We start from the raw sequence: 21,035 nt of genomic DNA, 5'->3' as shown, positions 1-21,035 counted from the left end.
ACAGTTTCTGCTAGAGGTGAAATCTGATACTTGGTTGCAAGCGAATAGAAACAATGTTACATTTGACAGAGGCTTAGCTTGGAAGCAAAACCGCCTCTATGTCCCTGACAGTTTGCGAAGGGAAATTTTGATTAGATCTCATGATGATAAAGTGGCTGGTCATTTTGGGTTTGTCAAAACCTTGCATCTGGTACTCCGCCAATTTTGGTGGCCCACATTAAGACGTGATGTAAAAAGTCATTCACTTAATGACTATTAGTTTAGTGATGTTTTGGACTTAACGATGGTGCTGGAAAAAACAATTTATGACCATTCCTTGTACTTACGACCGTAGCAGTGCCCCTGCAGTCACATGATCATGATTTGGGTGCTTGGCAACCGGTTCACATTTATAACTGTCGCAGTGTCCTGGGGTCATGTGATCGCCATTTTCTACCTTCCCAGTGAGCGTCTGGCAAGCAAAATCAATGGGGAACTCTGTGATTCACATAATGACCATGTGGTTCACTTAATTACTGCAGCGATTCACTTAATGACTGCTGCAAAACGGTAATAAAATTGGGTTGGATTTGCTTAATGACCGCCTTGCTTAGCAACCAAAATTCTGGTCCTAATTGTGGTCATTAAGCAAGGACTACCTGTAACTTATTTTATTTCTTCATACCTAGAAAAGCGTTCCATATCTATAAGTGGAACAGTTTTAAGAACTAAAGTATACGCATACTTTCTCCATCCAAGAAAACAGTAAAAAAGTATGAACTATTTTTTGTTTTGAGTTTGATGGAAATGGTTAGAACAATATATTAAGTTTTTAATTGATTGCCATTGTTTCTACCTACAATGGATTAATTAAAGGCAGAATCTTATTTATGTGGTTGCTAAAAGTCAACACCAACTTGATGGCACATAATCAAAAAGCAAAATAAAACCTATTTTCCTGTGCCTGGAATTACTGAGGTATGGATAGTCCTCACTTAACACAAACTGATGTGGTCATTAAGCGGAATGTCATGTGACCTCTTTGCTTAGTGACAGCAGTTCCAGCAAGCCCAGTTGCTGTCACATGACTCCTATGTGGTTGTTAAGCGAGGACCCACCAGGATCCAAGCCATTCTTGGAAGAAGGTAAGAGACTGCCTCTACTTCAACTTCCCCCAATCACCTATCTCCCCACATCTCTGCCCTTTTGGCCCCCCGCCTACCCGCCAGCTGCCTTTCCCTCCCAGCCCTGCCTGCTGCACCATGCGCCGTTACTGGCTGGGGTCTTCCTTCATGCCAGTGCAGCCAGGTCCTTTTGCATGCCAGCCAGGGTCAGCTTTCATCCTGGCGCAGCCAGGCTACCTGTTGTGTCAGCCAGGGCCTCCTTTTGTGCCAGCGCAGCAGGGCCTTCTTGTGAAAGGAGACCCTGGCTGGTGCGTGAAAGGAAACCCCTGGCCGGTAGTGGCATGCGGCACAGCACGTACCCACCTGCAGGATGTTTCCATGGTACATCCCCCATGTGTGGCTGGGATCGTGAGCCCAGTGATGGGGAAGCAAGTGAAGATGACAACAAGGGTCAGCCGGGGGGGGGGGGGAGTTGTAAATGCAGGCAGGCCGGAATTTTGTTCATGTGACCGCGGGGGTGCTGCACTGTCCAGAACTTTGAGGACTGGTTGTAAGGCCCTTCGCTCAGCACTGTTGTAACTTTGAACCATCGCTGAATGAATGGTTGTTAAGCAAAGACTACTCTGTATCTCATCATCCTTGTGACTATATAACCATAATGAGTTAGCTGACTACATTCTGTGACAAATGAGAATAGTGCCTCTGATCCTGCCAAATCCAGCTCCTGCAGCATACCATAAATAGATATTTTCTAGTCTCTATTTTTATGCTTAATAAAAACTAACATTAGCTTTGGAACACATAGGAGTCCAAGTGTGAGGTTCAAACTATATGAATACCTCTGTAGTCAGAATAGACTGAATATGCAAAGAATCAGCTGAAAATCTATAGATATGTACATACCAAGAAAGTAAGAATGCACTTACTTGGGAAAATATGCGACTCCAGTTTAAAAAACCCAGACTTAAGCATGCAAGGTTTTCTGATATTCTTCATTGCTTTTATATGAACAGCTCTCAGTTCTCCTGCAAGGATGAAAAAAAAGTTTAGTGGAAACCAACCAGTGCCATTTACTATGATTTATTGTTGCTATACTGAACTTGGTAACAATATTGTTAAATTTAAAACAGCAGCAGCCCCATGTGTTTTGTCAAATATAATTTGTTGCCCTAAAACGGTCTTAAGGAATGTATTTAGTGCTGGATGATCTTCCAAAACAGAAAAAAATACACTTGTACAACCAGGCAATGAACCCTTGATGGTGAGCTGAAGCAGGACGAAGGTCGGGGGAAGGACGCGCATTTGCTTTCATGGATCTGTTGCAAATACAGAGAGAGCAACCAGTACCTAGAAAGTATTGCAGTGCAAGCTGTCCAAAAGCACTTCCTCCAAACATGAAGAGAACTGGGCGCTTGGATGGCAATGACTATTTCCTGGAGAGGGGAAACGTTATACCTTGGATCTCTACATGAGTGCAAAAAAGAACCCTCAAATGGCCGTTGCTGGTTCTCACGTATGTCACAATGGGCAGTGACTCCTTGACACATAACCAGGCAATTATCTGTCGGTTCGCTGCTGTACCCCAAAGGAAAGATGGCAAAAAGTACATTAATTGCCCATGTGCTGCCCGAACTCCGCCCCCACGACTTCGTGAAAAAAGCCATCCAGCTTAGGGAGACCCCTTAGCCTTACCGATAAAGAGGGAGTTTAGATTAGAGAAGCGTACTACCAATGCAAGAGCAGAGTAGAGGATTTAACATTACAAAAATCCAGACATTACTGCAATACGCACTGGCTTTATCAATATAAAATTAGGCTTTTATTGACAGGACCAATGACTGGCGGGCGTTTTCCGATGTTCACTTCTAATCTTTTGGTCAGCCTAACATTTTTTGTGCCCGAGGAAAAGCAACAAAGCATCTTGGCACGTAAAGGAGAAAAACCCTCGAGTCTTCTAGTCATTAGCAGTAGAAATTTAACAGTAACTTTCGTGGTATTTACTTGCCTAAAGGTAGAGTTGGCTACCCCAACCCTGCAGCAGTTTACTGTACTTTCTGCACTTTGGGATAGAGGGATCCTGTTGTTTCCAAACATGCAGGAGGAGGAGGAGGAGGAGGAGGAACTGGCGGTTCCTGAGCTTCTAAAAATAAATACATTTTTTTCAGACACTTTTTAAAAAATAAGCTGCATTTGTGCCTGTGGAATCTCGCCTGCCACAACGTTTTTAAAGCCGAAGTCCAGTAAGGCAGCCATTTCAATTTGTCGCAGGCTTTTAAATGCTAGAGTATTTATTACAGGTTCCTGTGTCTTGTGATGATCAAGGATTCGAGTCTCCTGGAGGCTGTCACCCTAAAGCACAGGGATAAAAGTAAGCCTAAAAGCAAGCCGCCTTTTCCGGCTTTCACGGAGTCCTCTTTGGCCCCGCAAATGGAAGCTCCGTGCCCTGCCTTTGGTAACCGGAAGATGAGCTCGCAACTGGAGGCCCTCCGTTGCTCGACCCAGCCGCGTTCTGCCCTTCGTTAAAATGGCGGTCGCTGACGCCGCTTAGGGTGCCCGAGAGGTCCCTGGCTGGACGGTGGACACGGGGTTATTTGAAGGCGGAGGCAGCCGGCCGGGTGGCCAAGATGGCGATGATGAGAGGAGGTTCCTTGAGTATCGTGGAATACTTGGGGGGGGACGGTGGCTACCGCTGCGGCTATTGCAAGAACGAAACCGGCAACTGCTCCCACGGTACGAGTCGGGCATGGGAGCGGAGGCGGAGCTGAACAGAGCAGAATCCAGCGCCAGAGGAGAGTCGAGCCTTTCGTTCCTTTTCCTCAAAGGCGCTTTCCCCGGTTGCATTTTGAGGCTGGGATTTTCCTTTAAAACGTTGGGCCGTGCGTAGGGTGAAGACAAGGCGCTGGAAGGAGTCGGGCTGGGACGGCTTGGGGCCATGTTGGGCTTCAGCCGAGGGCAAAGGCCAGGCGGCGCTTGGTGCCATCCCATAGCTCGTTTCTGGGCGCCTCTCGAAGTTACCTTTTAAAAACACTTAACGGGGTGATGTTACAACTCGCAAAGGAGCCGGACCCTATCTGGCCCATCTGCAATTCGAGCCCTTCTCTGCAATTTAAATCAGAGTGGGAATTAAAAACAGAGGAAAATGAAACACCTGTTTACTTTTGACAAGTGTTAGGTGTCTTTTCAGGGCGCAGGGTCCATGCCATCTGATGCTTTTCTGTCTTAATTTTTGCCCCGTCCCCCCAACATACTCCCATGTCTTTCTTGGCTACCTAAGGACATCCCTGTCTCCAATTATCCTTGTCTCTTTTGTCCTCTTGAGTTTGAAGAAACTGGCTTGCACAATAAGGCTCACAGAGGTGGGGAGCCAAAATGGAAGGCATCTAATAGCACTTTTTCCAACTAACACATTTTATGAAAAACCATAAGCTTTGTGAGCCACAGCACATTTCATCAGGAGCATGGGAACAGATGTAGCATGGCTTGGGCATATGTCTTAAAGATTTTTTGTTGTTGTTAGTAGATTTTTATCCATACATATATATATTGCATAGGGATGGGCAAGTAATCAGTGCAAATTGTTAGAAATGGGTGGCATTCCCACAATAGATGGAAGCATAAACTAGCCAATTACTAGGCTAGTGTTTTATGTGCTCAACCAGATTGTGTTTACTTTATGCTTCATTGTTTTATGCAGACCTCAGTTATTAAATTAACTGTGGATAACCGTGTCATGCAGACATAAACACTGAGAATCAAAGACTTAAAGGAAATAGAGACAAGATGGGTAGAGATAAGATAGTTGGGTAGAGACAAGATAGCAGGAGAATAGTGGATAATAGAGTAAATAAACCAATGACAGATATTTAAAACAATTTAATTGTTTTAAATTGAATTTAAACGAGTCAAAGGAGCTCTTGTGGGATATACTGTTGAAGTAGATGGAGGATTGAGCTGAACTACTGCATTGTCAGATCCACTTACAGCAACCTTCTGCCACATAAGTGCTCTTCAGATGTAAGAGCATCATCCCAGATTTTGTAGTAATGTCCATGCTGATTGGCAAATTCTGGGAGTTAAAACTGTCACATCTGGAGTGTGTCCAGATTCAGAAAGGCTTATTTGTAGACTAAATTTTTGCAGCACACTAAGGCAGGCCCAATTGAACTATAAATTAATTAACTGGCTGGGATCATAGAACATATTGAGCTACAAGCCAGCCAGTTGCATTTTCATCTGGTGCATTATATGAAGCCAGACAAAATATAAAGTGGCTTAATAAGTATATAGATGTTAAGAAAGCCTTATATGATTGTAGCAGAATGTATGAAAACATTGTTTTAATGTTAATTATGTGTTTTAACTATGATTTTGAAGAGTTTCAATAGTATTTTTAAACATAGTTTGTGTTAAGACATGTAGGTGGGAAGGTTTCCACAGAGGCAGCATTTTTTCCATGATTTGAAGCAAAGTTCTTCCCATATTTTGTATGAATATTTTCTATATGAATATTTGTCCCAGGCATGTGGACTCATTCATTGACTGTTCAAGACTACCAAGATCTTATAGACCGAGGATGGCGAAGGTAAGAGATTTCTCTGGGCACTATTGGTCTAAGTGATTAATTGAATATTCTAGTTCAGATCTTTATTTTGGTTGCAGACCAATGTAAAGAACCTGGGATCATAACCAATAAAATACTATTTGTGTCTTATAAAATACATAAAACCATGTTTTATGTATTTTAAAGTATCCCCTGTATATTTTGACATAACTAGAGGTGATGACACCAATTGTCATCTTGCTACATGAAGTAATTCTCCAAAATATTACCTCTGTAATTACAAGAATTGTAATAGTGCAGTATAAAATAGAGGGTAAGAGGTTATATCAGCACATATTTTAAGTATTAACAGTAATGTAAATAACATTCTGGATAGATCCACATGTAATCTACTGGTTCTTATTTGTGGTGTGTTCTTATAGAATGAACATTAGAAGAGGACATACTTGATAGACTCAACTTGCCCCACCTCCACAGGCATGGGTATTCCAAATACAGGATCTTCTTTTTTTATATAGTAAATTTTATTAAGTTTCAAAGAAAGGATAAAAACTACAGTAAAAACAAAAAACTACAAAAAAAAGAAAAAAACTAAAAAAGTGCAAAAACACAAGAGAATATTTTTTTTTAACTTTACAGGAAGATGCGGCTTCTGACTTTTAACAGCAAGGATATACAAAGTTGCCATAATCTCTTACTCTATGTTAAACCAAAACACCATATTATTTCTATAAATCATTCCCCTTTAACATATAATAAAAATCACTAAGTACAGTTACTCTTCCCCCTTATATTAAAATAAAGGAAAAAAAAAAAAACCTCCTGAACATCTTTCTCCCCTCCAAGATAAATCATATATAATTATTCCCTTCCTACCACTATTCTATACATTTCTATCTACTATAATAAAAATCAACTTGAAGGGCACATAAGTTGTCAGCTATTATACTTAATGGTATAACAATTTTAATAACCCCAATCTTAACCCAAAATCTTAATAAATACAAAAAACAAAGCCAATTCAAAACAGTTAATCCAGATCTTTAAAGGCAAATAACATCACTCAATTCCTTAAAGCAAACCAAATAAACATTCTTAAACCCTTATCCCACTTCAGAATAAACCAGAGCAGTTACATGTTCCCAAGGTATGCACAGAGCTTTCTTCTTAAGAAAATCAAACCGCCCAGCTTCCCCCTCAAAGATTCCAGGTTCTTTTCATGGCATTCCACCAGGAGATCAATCCCTATTCATGGCTTTCAGCTCACTCTCTCCCCTAGATTTCTCCAACTCCATTATCCAATCTCCATCCAGCATATTGACAGAAACCCCAACCTCAGTCTTAAAAGAAACCTTTCTATTGCTCTTAATTCCTCAATTTCATCCACCACATCCCCAACCTGATGGCACATTTTAGCTCTCATATTTTATACAGTGTCCTGGATATCTTGTATAAAGATTTGATCAAAGTCAAAAGATATTTGTTTGAAGTCCTGATAAAGGTCAGAAAGGATCTGTTTGCAGTCCTCCATGTCTCACACAGTAGATTATGGCACCCCCTAGGAACTTAATCAGCAAAAGTCAAAGATATGGGAAAGTTCGAAAGTTGTTTACAAAAAGTGAGAGTGAATAGCAGACTGTTCTCAAGGGAAGTGAAGACAGAAAGCTGAAGATTCAAGTCAGCCAATTCAATGTGTAGGAAAATGTTAATATCTTCAAATTTAATACAAAAATAATAACAGGAAGACAATTATTCACTCAACCATTGAAATTTCCTTTGGAAGGAAAACGAAATCCAAAACTTAAAAAAAAATTTTTTAAGTAATCCCCAGAATAACATTAAGCACCAAGAGGACCGGCTTCTCCTTGTTATAAAAAGCCTCTCTTGGGGTACATATACTTAAAAACACACACATACACAAACTGGTGATTTAGAAATGGGATGGCCAGACTTAGTGTCTTTTTAAGGCTACAGCGCAGCTTGGAAATGGTGATGTCCTCACCTCCTGGGTACTCTTACCAGTCAAAAGCAAAATGCGATCTTCTGGCTACAGAATACGTGTAGGTAGGTTGAAATATATATAATGCCAAGTCGCCACAAGCTGACATGTATAGTGGGCAGCATCATTAGCACTGTACTGCCCCCTCCCATACACAGCATTCCGTTGTTTCTACCTATGCAGTCTGGGCTTGAGCACCGTGCAATCAAGTGATGAAAAAAATTGCAAAATAATGTTAAAAGTTTATGATTTTGGGGGGCCTCATTACTAGCTGTTCAGGGCCGCATGCGGGCCGTGGGTGGGTCACTCCTGTTGTAAACATTACATTTTAACACATCAAACATTTGGATGGCTTCATAAAATTATATAATTGCTTATATAATAATTACAACTGCTTATATGAGAGCCAGTTTGGTCTAGTGGCTAAGGTTCTGGGCTAGAAACCAGGACTCTGTGAGTTCTAGTCCCGCCTTAGGCATGAAAGCCAGCTGGGTGACCTTGAGCCAGTCACTCTCTCTCAGCCCGACTTGGTGCAATGTGGTGCACCCCGGTCAACGTGACTTGTCATGGCTAAATAGTCTACACATCTGGCTGCTGGACCTCACAAAGATTTCCCAGCAAGAAAAAGCAGCATGAACACTGAACTGCTATGCCATATGATTAAAAAAAAACTGCTTATATAAAGCTTTTTTCACCTCTAAGGTATGGTATTTATTATATCTTTAGCTTAAGGGCACTGCAAGAATTCATTAAAATGTAGTCATCATTTTTTAAATTCACAGGAGTGGAAAATATGTTTATAAGCCCACTATGAATCGGACATGTTGTCCTCAGTATACAATAAGGTAAGCCTCTATATGTAATACTTAATAGTTTTTTTTTTTAACTCAGTCCCTGTGTTGTACAGCTGATAGATTCAAATGTCTGTTTAGCATGAAGTGTTTAGTATGTCCCAGCCTAATTTGTCTTGTAAATGAGAATAAATAGCAGTTATTCCACAGAGTGGTTCCTAATTAATAATTCCCAGTATTATACCATATATGGTCTGGAAGAGTGCTGCAATAATCATTATAGAAAATGCCTACATGAAACTGCTTTAAGAAGCCTCAAATCTCAAGAGATATCCAAATCTTGCAAGATTTTAATATTTTCACTCAAAATACCTGGGAGATTTTTGTCTTCTTGACCAAAATCTTGCAAGATTTCAGGGAAGTCTATCTCAATATTGTTAGATTTGGAGATCTTGTGAGGTTGTAGCCATTTTAATTAAAATAATGATTTTCATTTAATATTGGGGTTCCACAGATTTCATGGGAGGGCCATGTGTGCCATGTTAGGCTATAAGATGGTTATCAAAGACTTACTGTACAATGAAAGTTTGCATTAAAATTTTCATAAAGGGAAAGATTAGGAACTGCTCACCTAGCTGGTCAAGAAAAAAAAATATTTATCAAACTTACATCTCTCTGAATTATAACTGATTCAGGGTGACTTACAGAAAATTAAATTAAACCACTACAAAATAAATTACAATAAATCAAATTCTATACTAATAAGTTAATTAAAAAAATTAAGAAATAAAATCTGGTTCCAGATGGTGCTCACTCCATCCCCAAAGGCTCTCTGGTATAGTATGATCTTTACTACCTTCTGTAGGGAGCCAGTCTAGATACAGGGAAGCTGTTTCAGAAAAACAGCATTTTCTGGCTCCTGGGTAGAACTCCTTTTTCCAGCCTTGTGATTTTTTCAGACTAGTAACTTTTCTTACATTTTACTGGTCTGCTGGAAGATGCAGCACTCTGCCCTTCTTCCAACAGTTCATTTCATTTTTTTTATTCATTTTAATTTTTCAAGATATAATTAAGACACATAATGCAGAATATAAGACTGATAGAATACAAGTCTAAAAAAGAAACAGGAAAAACTAAAACAGTGCAGGAATAAGGAAAAGAGCATATCAGACCAGTGGCTTCTGACCTTTTCCAGCACAGGTATAAAAGTACATAAAAGTTAATCTCTTACTATAAATTAAACATTTAGTAACATTATTTCTCTAAAATCAAACCATACAATCATCAAAACCTAAAATCAAGACTTCATTCTTTTGTGTTACAAGCAATAGAAAGATGCACAAATTCCCTCAATGGAGGACTGGATGATTAAATTGATGGAATTGGCACAAATGGCTAAACTGACAACATTGATAAGAGAAGACACTAACTGGATTTGTTTCGATCTGGAAGCCACTTTTGGACTATCAACAGTTCATTGCATTTTGATGCTGAGAGCAGAGGAGGGGTGTCCATCATCTTGAAGTATTCATGGTTTCTATACTAAACCTAGGATACGGTTGGAACGCTCTGCACCTTGTTTACAAGTTCATTTACTTCTGCTTGTAGCTTCTTTCCATCTACACTATCAGACACATACATTTACGCCCGATGTTTTTAATAACGTACTCAGGTAGCCCTTTGTTGAAAAGTGCTATGTAAATATTGATCATATTATATATTTAAAAAGACTTCTTGAAATACTGTGCATATTTCCCTGGATTTTAATTTCTGGATAACGAATGCAGGTATTTAAACAGGATTCATAATCCCAAATTATGCACAGAATAATCACAAGTTTTCAAGATACTAATCATATGACATTTGATGTTCCTAATAACTATATTTACATAGCTTTTTATATTCTGGACTAAATGAATGATTGATACAAACCAAAACCATGCTTAATTATTATATTAGTTAGGACATAACTTTATTGCATTTGTTTGTTTGTTTTTCTTTTTAGGTGCCAAGCATTACATTTCCAGCCTTCCAAATCACATAAAAAAGTTTTAAAGAAGATGTTGAAATTTTTAATAAAAGGAGAACATTCTAAAGCAGATATAGAAGGTAATTGCTTAGGTCTCCTTTAAGAATTATTTGCTGGTATATTCTGGAAATTTTTGAAAAAGCAGACAGTGATCATTGACTCAAAAATATAATCTACTGTACAATGTTTTATATCCATTTTCTCTTAAGTTATAACTTGGAAGAAATTTTATGGATTTGTTCCATAATTCTTCCCATTGTTGTGTTAAGACTGTTTCTTTAAAGTTTTGCATCCATTTGTAATTTTTGATTTGTTCTGTCTCCATGTCACAGCTGAGTAACAGTTTATATATACACGCTGATTGATTTATTATGTTCCATCAAGTCATTTTTGATTCCTAGCAACCACAAAGATAGATTTTCTGCATGGCAATCTATTCCTAATCTGTTGAATATCTTTTCCAAGGCCTTCATGGCTGTTCTTCCCAGTGCTAGTCTGTGGTGTATTTCTTGACTGCTTGTTCCTTTACCGTTGATGGTTGATCTTAAAAGACAGAAACTATCCACCATTTTGATATTTTCATTGTCAATTCTAAATAATATGCCCTAAGTAAATGGAATTGATTCTGTACGAGCATTTCAAATTCGGTCATTTTTCTTAAAAGACCCCTCATTGTTGAGGTAAGTTTTTATTCTTCCAGCAATTTGTGGGTACATCAACCATAGTATGTTCCAGCTTTCCCCAAATAGTTCTTCATTTGTCTTTGTCTTTATATGATTTGCCAAAATAGACAAATCATATAATGCTGAAGATGCCATGAGACAGAAGGATCATTTTCATATGTGGTAGACATGTAAAAAAACCTGTCAAAAGTACTGGAAAAAAATACACAGCATTATTCAGAAAATGTTAGAAAGCAAACTTGAAATGAAACTACAATTCTTCTTCTTAGGCATAATTCCAAAACATTAATAAAAAAAATCACTATGTACTAAGATTCATGTTCAAGTCCACAAGAATAAATTTAGCACATCATTGGGAAAGAAACATGTTACCAATGATATCAGACTGGGAACTTAAACTTGGAGAATATGCAGTAATGGCAAAATTAACAGCACGTATTAACAACAGAAGTTTAACCAAATTTAAGCAAGAATAGCTTCCATACTGTACATTATGCAAGAAAGCATAATATACAAACTATTTTTAAGTATGGTTTTTAAGGGGCAAAAAGAACTGACTAAAGGACTGAAATCAAAAACAAGCAAATATTGTAAATGCTTATAAATTGTACATTAGTTGGAGTACAACAAAATGGATGTTAGAAACCAGTATTTTTCTATAATATTTTTAATAGGTTTTCTTATTATTTAATACAAATACTGAATATATTTGTTATTAAATAATACTCAGGCCAGCAATTCAATGCTTTTTTCACATTGTTAAAATAATTTAATGTACTTTGTTTTTATCATTAATTTCTCATCAATATACTGAGTACCAACCATACAATCCCGGTAATTCCTCTGTCCACCCACTGATATATTTCTGTATCAACTATTTTTTTCCTTCATAACACAAAGATTTCATAACGTAGCAATTAAGAAATCACCTTATTTTTCCAATATGAACTTAAAAAGAACTGTTCACTTCCTGTTTTCTTTAAAAAAATTGTGGTTGTCTTTGTTTTCTCAGTTGCCGCATTTAAAAAGTTGCTATGTTAAGAAGGCATTTAATGTGTTCGTAGAATTCCACTTTGAAGTTGGTTCCATTTGTTGTTACGTCAGGTTGTTTTTCAGACTACTAATGAAATATATGAGGTGTCACCTAAATCCATTGTGTGTGTACAGAGCATAGATGAAAGGATTGTGAAATTTCTCTTGACAACAGTGTATTCTACTTAGAGTCTTGGGAGTCAGGCGATATACAAATTTAATTAATACTTTATTTTGAAAGTTCAGTTATATAAATATTGTGGGATCACCTATGTATGCTGGAACTCTTTAAAAAAATGAAATTTGTTCATGTTAATGAAGAAATAGTGACCTTTTATTGACAGTGAAATTGGCACTTTTCCTGTTTTGTATGTGTGGTCTCCCTATTATTATTTATAGTAGATCCCATGGAGTCTCATAGCAAAGAGGCTGATGGCTGTAGTTTTTCATTAAAAAACCCACCTGTCAGAAGCCAATCTGAACTGCGACCCCTCGATACTGACCCTACAGAAGAGGAAGAAATGACAGAAGAAATAAATGTAGTGGACTCCAAAAATTCTGAATTCTGTAATGAAAAATCGAATACAGATTCCAGCAAGTCGTTACAGATAGCTCATATTGAACACATTACTCCTAAGCCAGGTAATCCTTTATTTAGTTTTGTTTAAATAGAGCAAACTAGATTTACATCTGCCTGTTTTTTATGCTGTCTTGTATCTGTCTCATGATTGTGAGAGCCACCTGGGAATAATAATTGCATGATGAACCCTTTCCTTCTAAGGATCTGTTGCCATTGCTTTCTAAAGGATGGACTTAGAAAACCTTGTTTTCCAACAAGGCTGTACTGGCATTGTTATTTTACATCAGTCTTTACCTAGTCTTAACTAAGTTTGGTAGGACAGAATTTATGCTAGCTCCCTCTTAGCCGAACTTAAGAAAATGTATTTCATCCTTTTATTCATTTTTTCTCCACTGGTGCAATTTTTCGTTTTTGCTAGAAGAAAAAGACACTAGACTTAAATGTAGCTGTTTAAACTCACCTAAGCTCTGCTTAACTAAGTTCTAGTATTAACTGTGTTGTGCCTCTTTTGTTTGTCAAGAATCTTGAAAACTAAGGGTGAAAAAAATGTTACAGTATAGCTGGCTGTCTTTATCCTTTCACTAGAAACGTCATGGTAAAGATACCTGTAAATTTGTAAATTACAATTCTCAGATTTATCTGGCTATATTTCATACATAAATTAGCATCTTTGCCTGGGTTCAGCAAGTAAACTCAGTGTTTTTTACCTGTGTTCAGTAGGAGTTCTGCTAGAGCAATGTTTCTCAACCTTGGCAGCTTGAAGATGTGTAGACTTCAACTCCAGTGCTGGCTGGGGAATTCTGGGAGTTGAAGGCCACACATCTTCAAGCTGCCAAGGTTGAGAAACACTGTACTGGAAGAAGGAGGGAAGTTTTCATTTGTCATGTAAACTTGAGCTGTCCAAAATGTGCCCCAGAGCTGCTTATTTTTTCCAGCTATCATAGAATAACACTGATGTCTCTTAGTTCCTCTGGTGGCTGTGGTGTTGCTTCTTTCAATTCCTTCTTTTTAGGAATATGGAATTTGTTATTCGACAGTTACATAGTTAACTTAATCTTGTTTTTGGAACATAAGTCCAGCTATTCATGAATTAACTTAGAGAAGGAGAATTTCTCATCCTCCATCAAGATCCTCCAATTTAACCTTGTTCACAAAGGCCTTTTTTTTTCTGTGGTGGCGGAAGGCAAACTCTCTGCTGTATCTAAGTCATAATCATTGTACTGTATAGTCCATTTTTCTGCACAGTTAGATTGCTTATAGTAGTCTATAGATATAATAGTAAGAAGATATTTGAAGCTTAACATTTCAAGTGATAGATGGAATTGCAACGATCAAACTGTTATAGAATGCTTAACGTTTTTAAAAATGCTTTATTTATAGACGGTCTTATTAAAAGTATAAAAGTAAATGAATGTGGCTTCTTTCAACATAGGCTTTTCCCATTGAATAACATATTGGCATTCTAGGCAGAGGAGCTGACTTGAGTAAACCACCATGTCGTAAAGCAAAAGTCATACGGAAGGAGCAAAAGTTGCAGAAAAAACTTCAGCACCAGACATGGCCTGTTTCACTTCAAACAGGGGCTCAGAGCTTGACCAGTCAGAACAGTCATCCTAAAACAAACCAGACAAAATCAATTGAAGACTTCATTTTTGTTACCTTACCTCCTGAAGCTCTGCACCAGATAGAGGTACTGAGATATTTATATTCCTTATAGCAAAGTATTTTTGCATTATTTGTTAATGTTTGGCAATAAATCAAATATGAAATACGTGTTAAGTACAAAAACAGGGAACTCTGCAAAGTTTTCTTGAATTACTTGAAAAGTTTCATTGCAGAAACACAAGAGGGTGCCATGGTTCCATCTGAATGAATGAAATGCTGAGGAACAAAAATACTGAAGTGTATAACTTTAATGAGAACCTACCTTGGAACAAAATTATAAAAATGGCTATAAATGTTTAGATTTTTAGACAGCTGAAGAAAATAATAGAAATATATTTTCAACCATTTGATGAAGGCCAGAATCAAACATTTGTGTGTAAATGTAGGCATTTTTTAGGTGTTAATGTTCTAGCTCCCCTAAATAAATGTAAAATTCTGTGTATTATATGTCCATCACTTTTGGAGCAATTGTTAATCATCCTATTTATTTAATCTTGGGTGATGTGCCAAATTCTATTTATAAGGCAGTCATTTTGGTTACTTCTTTGAGCATCAGATAGGAAAACAATGTTTGTGGAGAATGCACTTTGCTACTCAAATTAGTCATCATAGCCAAACATAAATACTTATTTAAAACTTGATGGGAAAAGAAAAAATACTGCCATATTTCATGGACTTCTTGTTAAAAGTGTAAAGAAAGGGATGTGACCAGAACCTTTTAATCATGGAAATTACCAATTTTTACTACCATGGCAGGCATTCATATATTATTATTAATGTTAAACAACTATTAAGGGAAACACTTAAGCAATTATTTTAAGTGAAGTTTCCTTAGCAGTTATGCCGAAGGTCTAAATGTTCAAAGAACAGTTTTTTAAGACCCTGGCTTGAAGAGGGTGTCTTGTTGGCTCTCTGTCTCTATTTATTTTAAAAGATTTATTCTCTATTTTGCTTTATTTTTAAAAGATTTATATAGCCTCCCATATTGCAATAATAACCCTGGGTGGCATACAGAGCAGTAAAACTACCTAACCTCCCCAAACCAAAAATAAAATCAATTAAAACTCTATAAAACTCTACAAAAACTCATGGCACCTCTGCCATGTTGACTGTGCTTTATTCCATTTCTAATCTTCCAATCCTTCCAGGAACTTCTCTCTTGCTGCATTATTTTCTGGCACAATTCCATTACCATATGCTGCTTCCTGGATTTAACCTATCCTGGTACTGTTTATGCCTGCCTCTGACCCAGAAGCACACTTAATGTGAGCTTCTTGATTGCTACCAAGCATTCTGACTCCCTTGCTGTGTTGATTTCTATCTGCCACGGCATTGTGACTCACTCTGTTCAGTGTAGCACACGGCAACAACAACAGGTTTGCTTGGTTTTTCAAAACTTCATAATCCATAGCCAGTACCCCATTTGAAGTCTTTTTTCACTACTTTTGACTACGTTTGTTTTTTCACAACATTACTTTTGGTAGAGGGAAGTTAAACCAAAGGGCGCATTGGTTAAAATTAAAATAAAAAATATTTAGAAATAGCAGATTCTAAGCATGAGTATTTTGTGCTTCTAGGGTAATGCAGTGACGATTGTGGAAAGCAATGGCAAACCACCCCGCTATAGTCTGCCAAGAAAACGTCGTGAAAGCGGTGTCCCCCCAAAGGGTCAGACATGACTCGGTGCTTGCACAGGGGACCTTTCACTTTCACGGGGTAATGCAAACCCAAGGACATTAGTTAGCTAATGCAGACCTAAACCAAACCCAAGGACATTAGTTAGCTAATGCAGTCCTAAACCAAACCCAAGGACATTAGTTAGCTAATGCAGACCTAAACAAACTTGCTAAGACTTTAGATTAAACATGTTAAGGAATTTACTGATACTGTATTTTAGTACATTCAAACTTGAGTAGGTATCCTTAAAAAAATCATCATAAATCTAACATATACAGTTAGATTTAAGAAAACCTTAAAAAAAATCCCACTGTTTCAAAATAGCATGTAAATGTTAATAGACGACCAAGGGCCAAACCAATGCTAATACCAGTGTGTGCGCGTGCATATATGTGTATTACATTTACATTTACTTTATATTTGAATACCCTCACAACATGATTACAAGACTGCTTCAAATCAGATTTTGTCTACAGACTTTTGAAAGCATTTAAATGAAGGGCAATGTGGCTGGAGCTTGAGCTTTGAATAGTGAAACAGAACAAAGCTAAATGTTCTCTTTGTAAAAAAAAATCTATATAATATTGGGTTAAAAATATGAACAAGAATAATTGTTTAAACGTTGATCTATATTGCTCTCAAACATTTGGATTTCTGATGTATATTTTTATTGAATCAATTGTCTTTAATTCTTTGGAAGGTGAGGCTGGTGCGATCATCTCCACCGAGTTCCCAGTTCAAAGCTTCATTTCAGGAGTCTTATCAGGTTTATAAGCGTTACCAGATGATTATTCACAAGGACCCTCCTGGTAAACCAACCACCAGTCAGGTCAGGCAGCATATTGCTTTAGTCTACTCTGTGGAAATCAAAAGCTGTTTTTGTTTTTTGTTTTAAAAAGATCTTAATTATAGAATTTTTAAAAAATTGTATCAGTTATACTAAATTGAATATCCTGAAAATACAAGCAACCTTTTCAACCTCATGAGTGCCACAAAATACATGTAGAAGGAAAAAGAGAAGCAATAATTAATTTGTCATAAATATTAGTGATGCTGCCTAAAGAGGAACTCACTGTAAATTCCCTGAACAGCAGGGTGCCTAAGATTTTCTATACAGTATTTATGTCACTACTGTGAGTTGGAATTATATTTCATTAACATTAATACAAGTGAGGAATGCTGCCATTGGAAACAGTTTCCTTGGACTGAACTTGTGATGAAGGTCCTGTCCATAAAGTATATTTCACAGTGGAATGAGATGAAGAAGGAAAGTATTAGACACAGTGGGGAAGGAATAATGTCTGAAATATTTTCCAGACCAATTTGCCCTATTATAGCCTTTTCTTTCCTTCTTTCCTTCTTTCCTTCTTTCTTTCCTTCTTTCTTTCTTTCTTTCTTTCTTTCTTTCTTTCTTTCTTTCTTTCTTTCTTTCTTTCTTTCTTTCTTTCTTTCATCAATTTATATGGCCATTTCAAAGAAGTGACTCTGGGTAGCTAACAATAATTAAAAAAACAGCCAAGCCCCCCGGCAAAAATGCAAAATAGACAATTGGCAGCTGTGATAAAAACAACAACAAAATAACCACCAATACAAATATTTCAATAAACCAATTCACAGGATCCAACAGACACATCAGCCTCAAGCCCAGGAACACAGCCATATCTTCAAGGTCATGTGAAAGGACAAAAGAGTCAGGGACAATCCTATCTCCAGGGGGATGATATTCCACAAGGCAAGTCCTGTGAAAGGAGAGGCTTTCTTCCTGGATCCTGCCAGGTAGCACTCCTTAATGGACAGGACCCATAACATGCTGCTTCTGCTGGATCTGCTGGAGCAGATAATCATGACTGAGGAGAGGCAGTCCTGCAAATAACCAGGCCCCATGTCATGGAGAGCTTTATAGATAACCACCAGCATGTTGAATTTAACCCAGAAGCGTATTGGAAACAATGCAGCTTGTGGAGAAGCACCCATAATTGTCCACACTGCTGAATTTGTACCAACTGCAGCTTCTACATGTTGTTCAAGGGCAGCCTCACATACAGTGCATTGCAGTAGTCCATCTGAGAGGTGACTAAGATGCGAGTGACCATTAGCAGAGCCTCCTGGTCCAGGAAAGGATGAAGTTTGTGCACAGTTGATTTTTCTGGTTTCCTACTAGGATTTTCCATTCAAATGCTACTGTGCTAGTCTTTGGAGCTTCCTGCAAATGTTTCATATAACTCACAGATCGAGCAAGGCAAAGCTTGGTATCTATAGTTAGTATTCAGTATTCCTTCTTAAGAATCCTGTCGATACTACTTTTGTCCATAATGCAGTTTACTATTGTGCTCTCTTTCATTCTTCAACTATTTCTTCTTCTTGGTGAAACTTTCACTCTTTTTTCTCCAGCACTTGTCAGTTCCCAGCCCATTTTCATATCACACTGTGCTGTCTATCTTCTGTGGCAGAATACGTAAATTCAGCACAGAAAATATATATATACTTAAAAAAAACATGATCAATAGTAAGCATTTTATAGAGTGTGGAAATTATTTGGGAAAATATTAGTGCTTTTTAATATTAGTTGAATTAAAACCCTTTTAAGGTAATGATTGGTATTGTGTTAATTGTGTGATAGGCAAGGGTCTGCTAGAATGACTGGTTACTGAAGATGTGTCACAGTTTATGGATAACTCCTTTGGCATTAAGAGCAATTATCAGCTCTTATTTTTACTGTTATTTGGCAAATGTATGGAATAATGACAGAAGTTCAGAAATTACTAGAAATTGGCCCTAATAATTAAAATTTGAGTTGCTGCTCCAGTTAAATTCCATATTTCTGCCTATAGTTTGTTCGTACAATACAACTCTATAAATTAAGAGAGAAGGATTATGCCCTTGTTTCTACTCAGTTAAAATATTCAGGATTAGAAAAAGAAAATCTCTTTTGAGAATTAACTCCTATGATAGCAGCTTTGATTAATGGAAAATTTCAGATAATCTTAGTATCCCACTGGTAGCAGAGTCCTTAAAAGCAGAATCAGTTCACATGGAGAAAGTAGCCTTTGGTAGATGTTGTTTCCTTATGTGAACAGATGATAGTCCTTAGGACTTATACAACACTCATTGGCAGGTAGAGATACAGATCTCAGTGAATTTAGAAGACAACTTAAAAACTGAAGTGCATCTTCTAGAACATGAGAAAATGAAACCCTTGGCTTCCTCAGAATTTTGATGTCATCTTCATAGTTAGTATAAGAAGCAATGTAGATTACTAAGTGGTTAAATTAATAAATGCCACTTTACAGTTTCATCTATATACAAATTACACTTTGTCATTTCTGTATAGTATTAGTTACATTTATACAGATACTTGTATGCTGCCTATTCTATGGATTATAGGTATAGAATCTGTTAACATTGTAGAAGCAAGTTAGTATTTGGACAGTGGTGCTGCTTCTTGTGGTTGCTGGGGGTTCCTTGGCAGAGGCTTTGAAATGGATCTAAGGAGATGATACCCTGGCCTACCCTTCAGGAGTGTTAGGACAAATTTAAATAAAATACTGTGTTTTCCCTTGCTCTGAAGGTGAGGTTAGTACCAGTTTCTTTTGAGGACCCACAGTTCAGTTCATCTTTCACTCAGTCTGCCACTTTATTTGCCAAGTATCAGATGACCATACACAAGGACACTCCTCTTGAATGTGACGAGGACCAGGTACAGTTTACTGCATGTATTTTTTGTCCATATTATTAATGGTGTTATCAATAAACATGAATGGACTTATTTTCAGTCATTCAAGTCGATCGAATTGTTAGTTCATTTAGGAAAATAGACTTATAAACAAGATGTCACTTCAAATGAAGTTGTATTCAGTATAATGATAGCATTCTAAATTCTCAAAAAATGGCAAAACAAGACGAACATTTTTAATGTATCTTGGAGAAAATTGATTAGATTTTGGGTATGCTTTAAATTGGCTGTCAGCATTCTTCTGTGCTTCGTAAGTAATTTGTGAAGTCCAATATCACAGATACTTCAGCATACGCTATAAATCTTCCTCTCCTCCATACTATGTTTCCCTTCTCAAATCCATTCCAGATAGTTGACCAATCCTCTGCAGCAAGTTCTAAGTAAGCACTCATGGCTCAAACAATGGTTTCTTTTTTCATTGTTATCTGATTAATATGGTTATACGTCTCTCAAAAATGTTTTGGAAGAATGGCTTCAAACCTTGCCTGACCATGACACCTGTCTGCTGAAGCAGTGCTTCAGACTCATTTTTTTTAAAATGTACTCAGTTGTAGAGATTAATAACATCCAAAATGAAATGAGAGGGATGTTTTACATTCATGGAGAATATAGAATGAGAGGCAGACAATTTAGGAAAGACAAGTGCTGCTGTAACCAGGGTTGGAGATGGAAGTAAATAAGTAAATAAAAACATTCCTTCCTGTTGCCAATATTTGTTTCTGCAAATATAATTCATAGATGTTACAGTGTTAAAAGGATGGCTAAAGTTTCAAGGAAGAAGAAATATATTTTAGAATTACAAGTATAATCGCATTGTCATATGTGTATATGTCATGTATATTTTTAATATATGGTATTCATATTATATTTTTAATCCCTGTTAACTGCCCAGAGTCTCATTTGTGAGATGTGTAGCCATATAAAATGACTTATAAATAAATATTTAATATATATTTAAATCTAACACTTATTGTGGCCACTTACCTCTGACTTATTTGAGAAGACTTTACAAAATAAAGTGAGTGGCACAAATATATAGTAAAAAAAATTCTTAGTGTGTAATACTGAGAGAGATGCTTTGTGTAGTCATTTACCTAAAAGGATCCCTGGTGGAGGTTGTTCTTGAAGCCCTTGCTTATGTGCATTTTTGTGTGTTATAATCAAACTCATCATTTCTTTTCT

At 37.1% G+C, this 21,035-nt stretch overlaps 1 protein-coding gene across 8 annotated transcripts in view; it reads left to right on the top strand.

Annotated features, from left to right (window-relative positions):
* Positions 1-3,598: 3,598 nt before the first annotated feature.
* Positions 3,599-21,035, top strand: part of ATE1 (arginyltransferase 1) — an 87,434-nt gene continuing 69,997 nt past the window's right edge. The window contains exons 1-8 of one of the 8 annotated variants that reach the window (XM_063307282.1): positions 3,599-3,833; positions 5,622-5,685; positions 8,446-8,508; positions 10,460-10,563; positions 12,598-12,840; positions 14,245-14,468; positions 16,821-16,949; positions 19,689-19,817. In XM_063307282.1, the coding sequence (XP_063163352.1) occupies positions 3,728-3,833; positions 5,622-5,685; positions 8,446-8,508; positions 10,460-10,563; positions 12,598-12,840; positions 14,245-14,468; positions 16,821-16,949; positions 19,689-19,817 (1,062 nt within the window). In that variant the 5' untranslated portion in view covers positions 3,599-3,727. Of the gene's footprint in view, positions 3,834-4,347; positions 4,460-5,621; positions 5,686-8,445; positions 8,509-10,459; positions 10,564-12,597; positions 12,841-14,244; positions 14,469-16,820; positions 16,950-19,688; positions 19,818-21,035 lie in introns of those variants that run through there. The other 7 variants (XM_063307275.1, XM_063307276.1, XM_063307274.1 and 4 more) reach the window with 7 other exon arrangements.

Source organism: Candoia aspera, chromosome 6, assembly GCF_035149785.1.
Source record: "Candoia aspera isolate rCanAsp1 chromosome 6, rCanAsp1.hap2, whole genome shotgun sequence".
Classification (NCBI taxonomy): domain Eukaryota; kingdom Metazoa; phylum Chordata; class Lepidosauria; order Squamata; family Boidae; genus Candoia; species Candoia aspera.
This window is presented reverse-complemented; position numbering and strand designations above follow the sequence as displayed.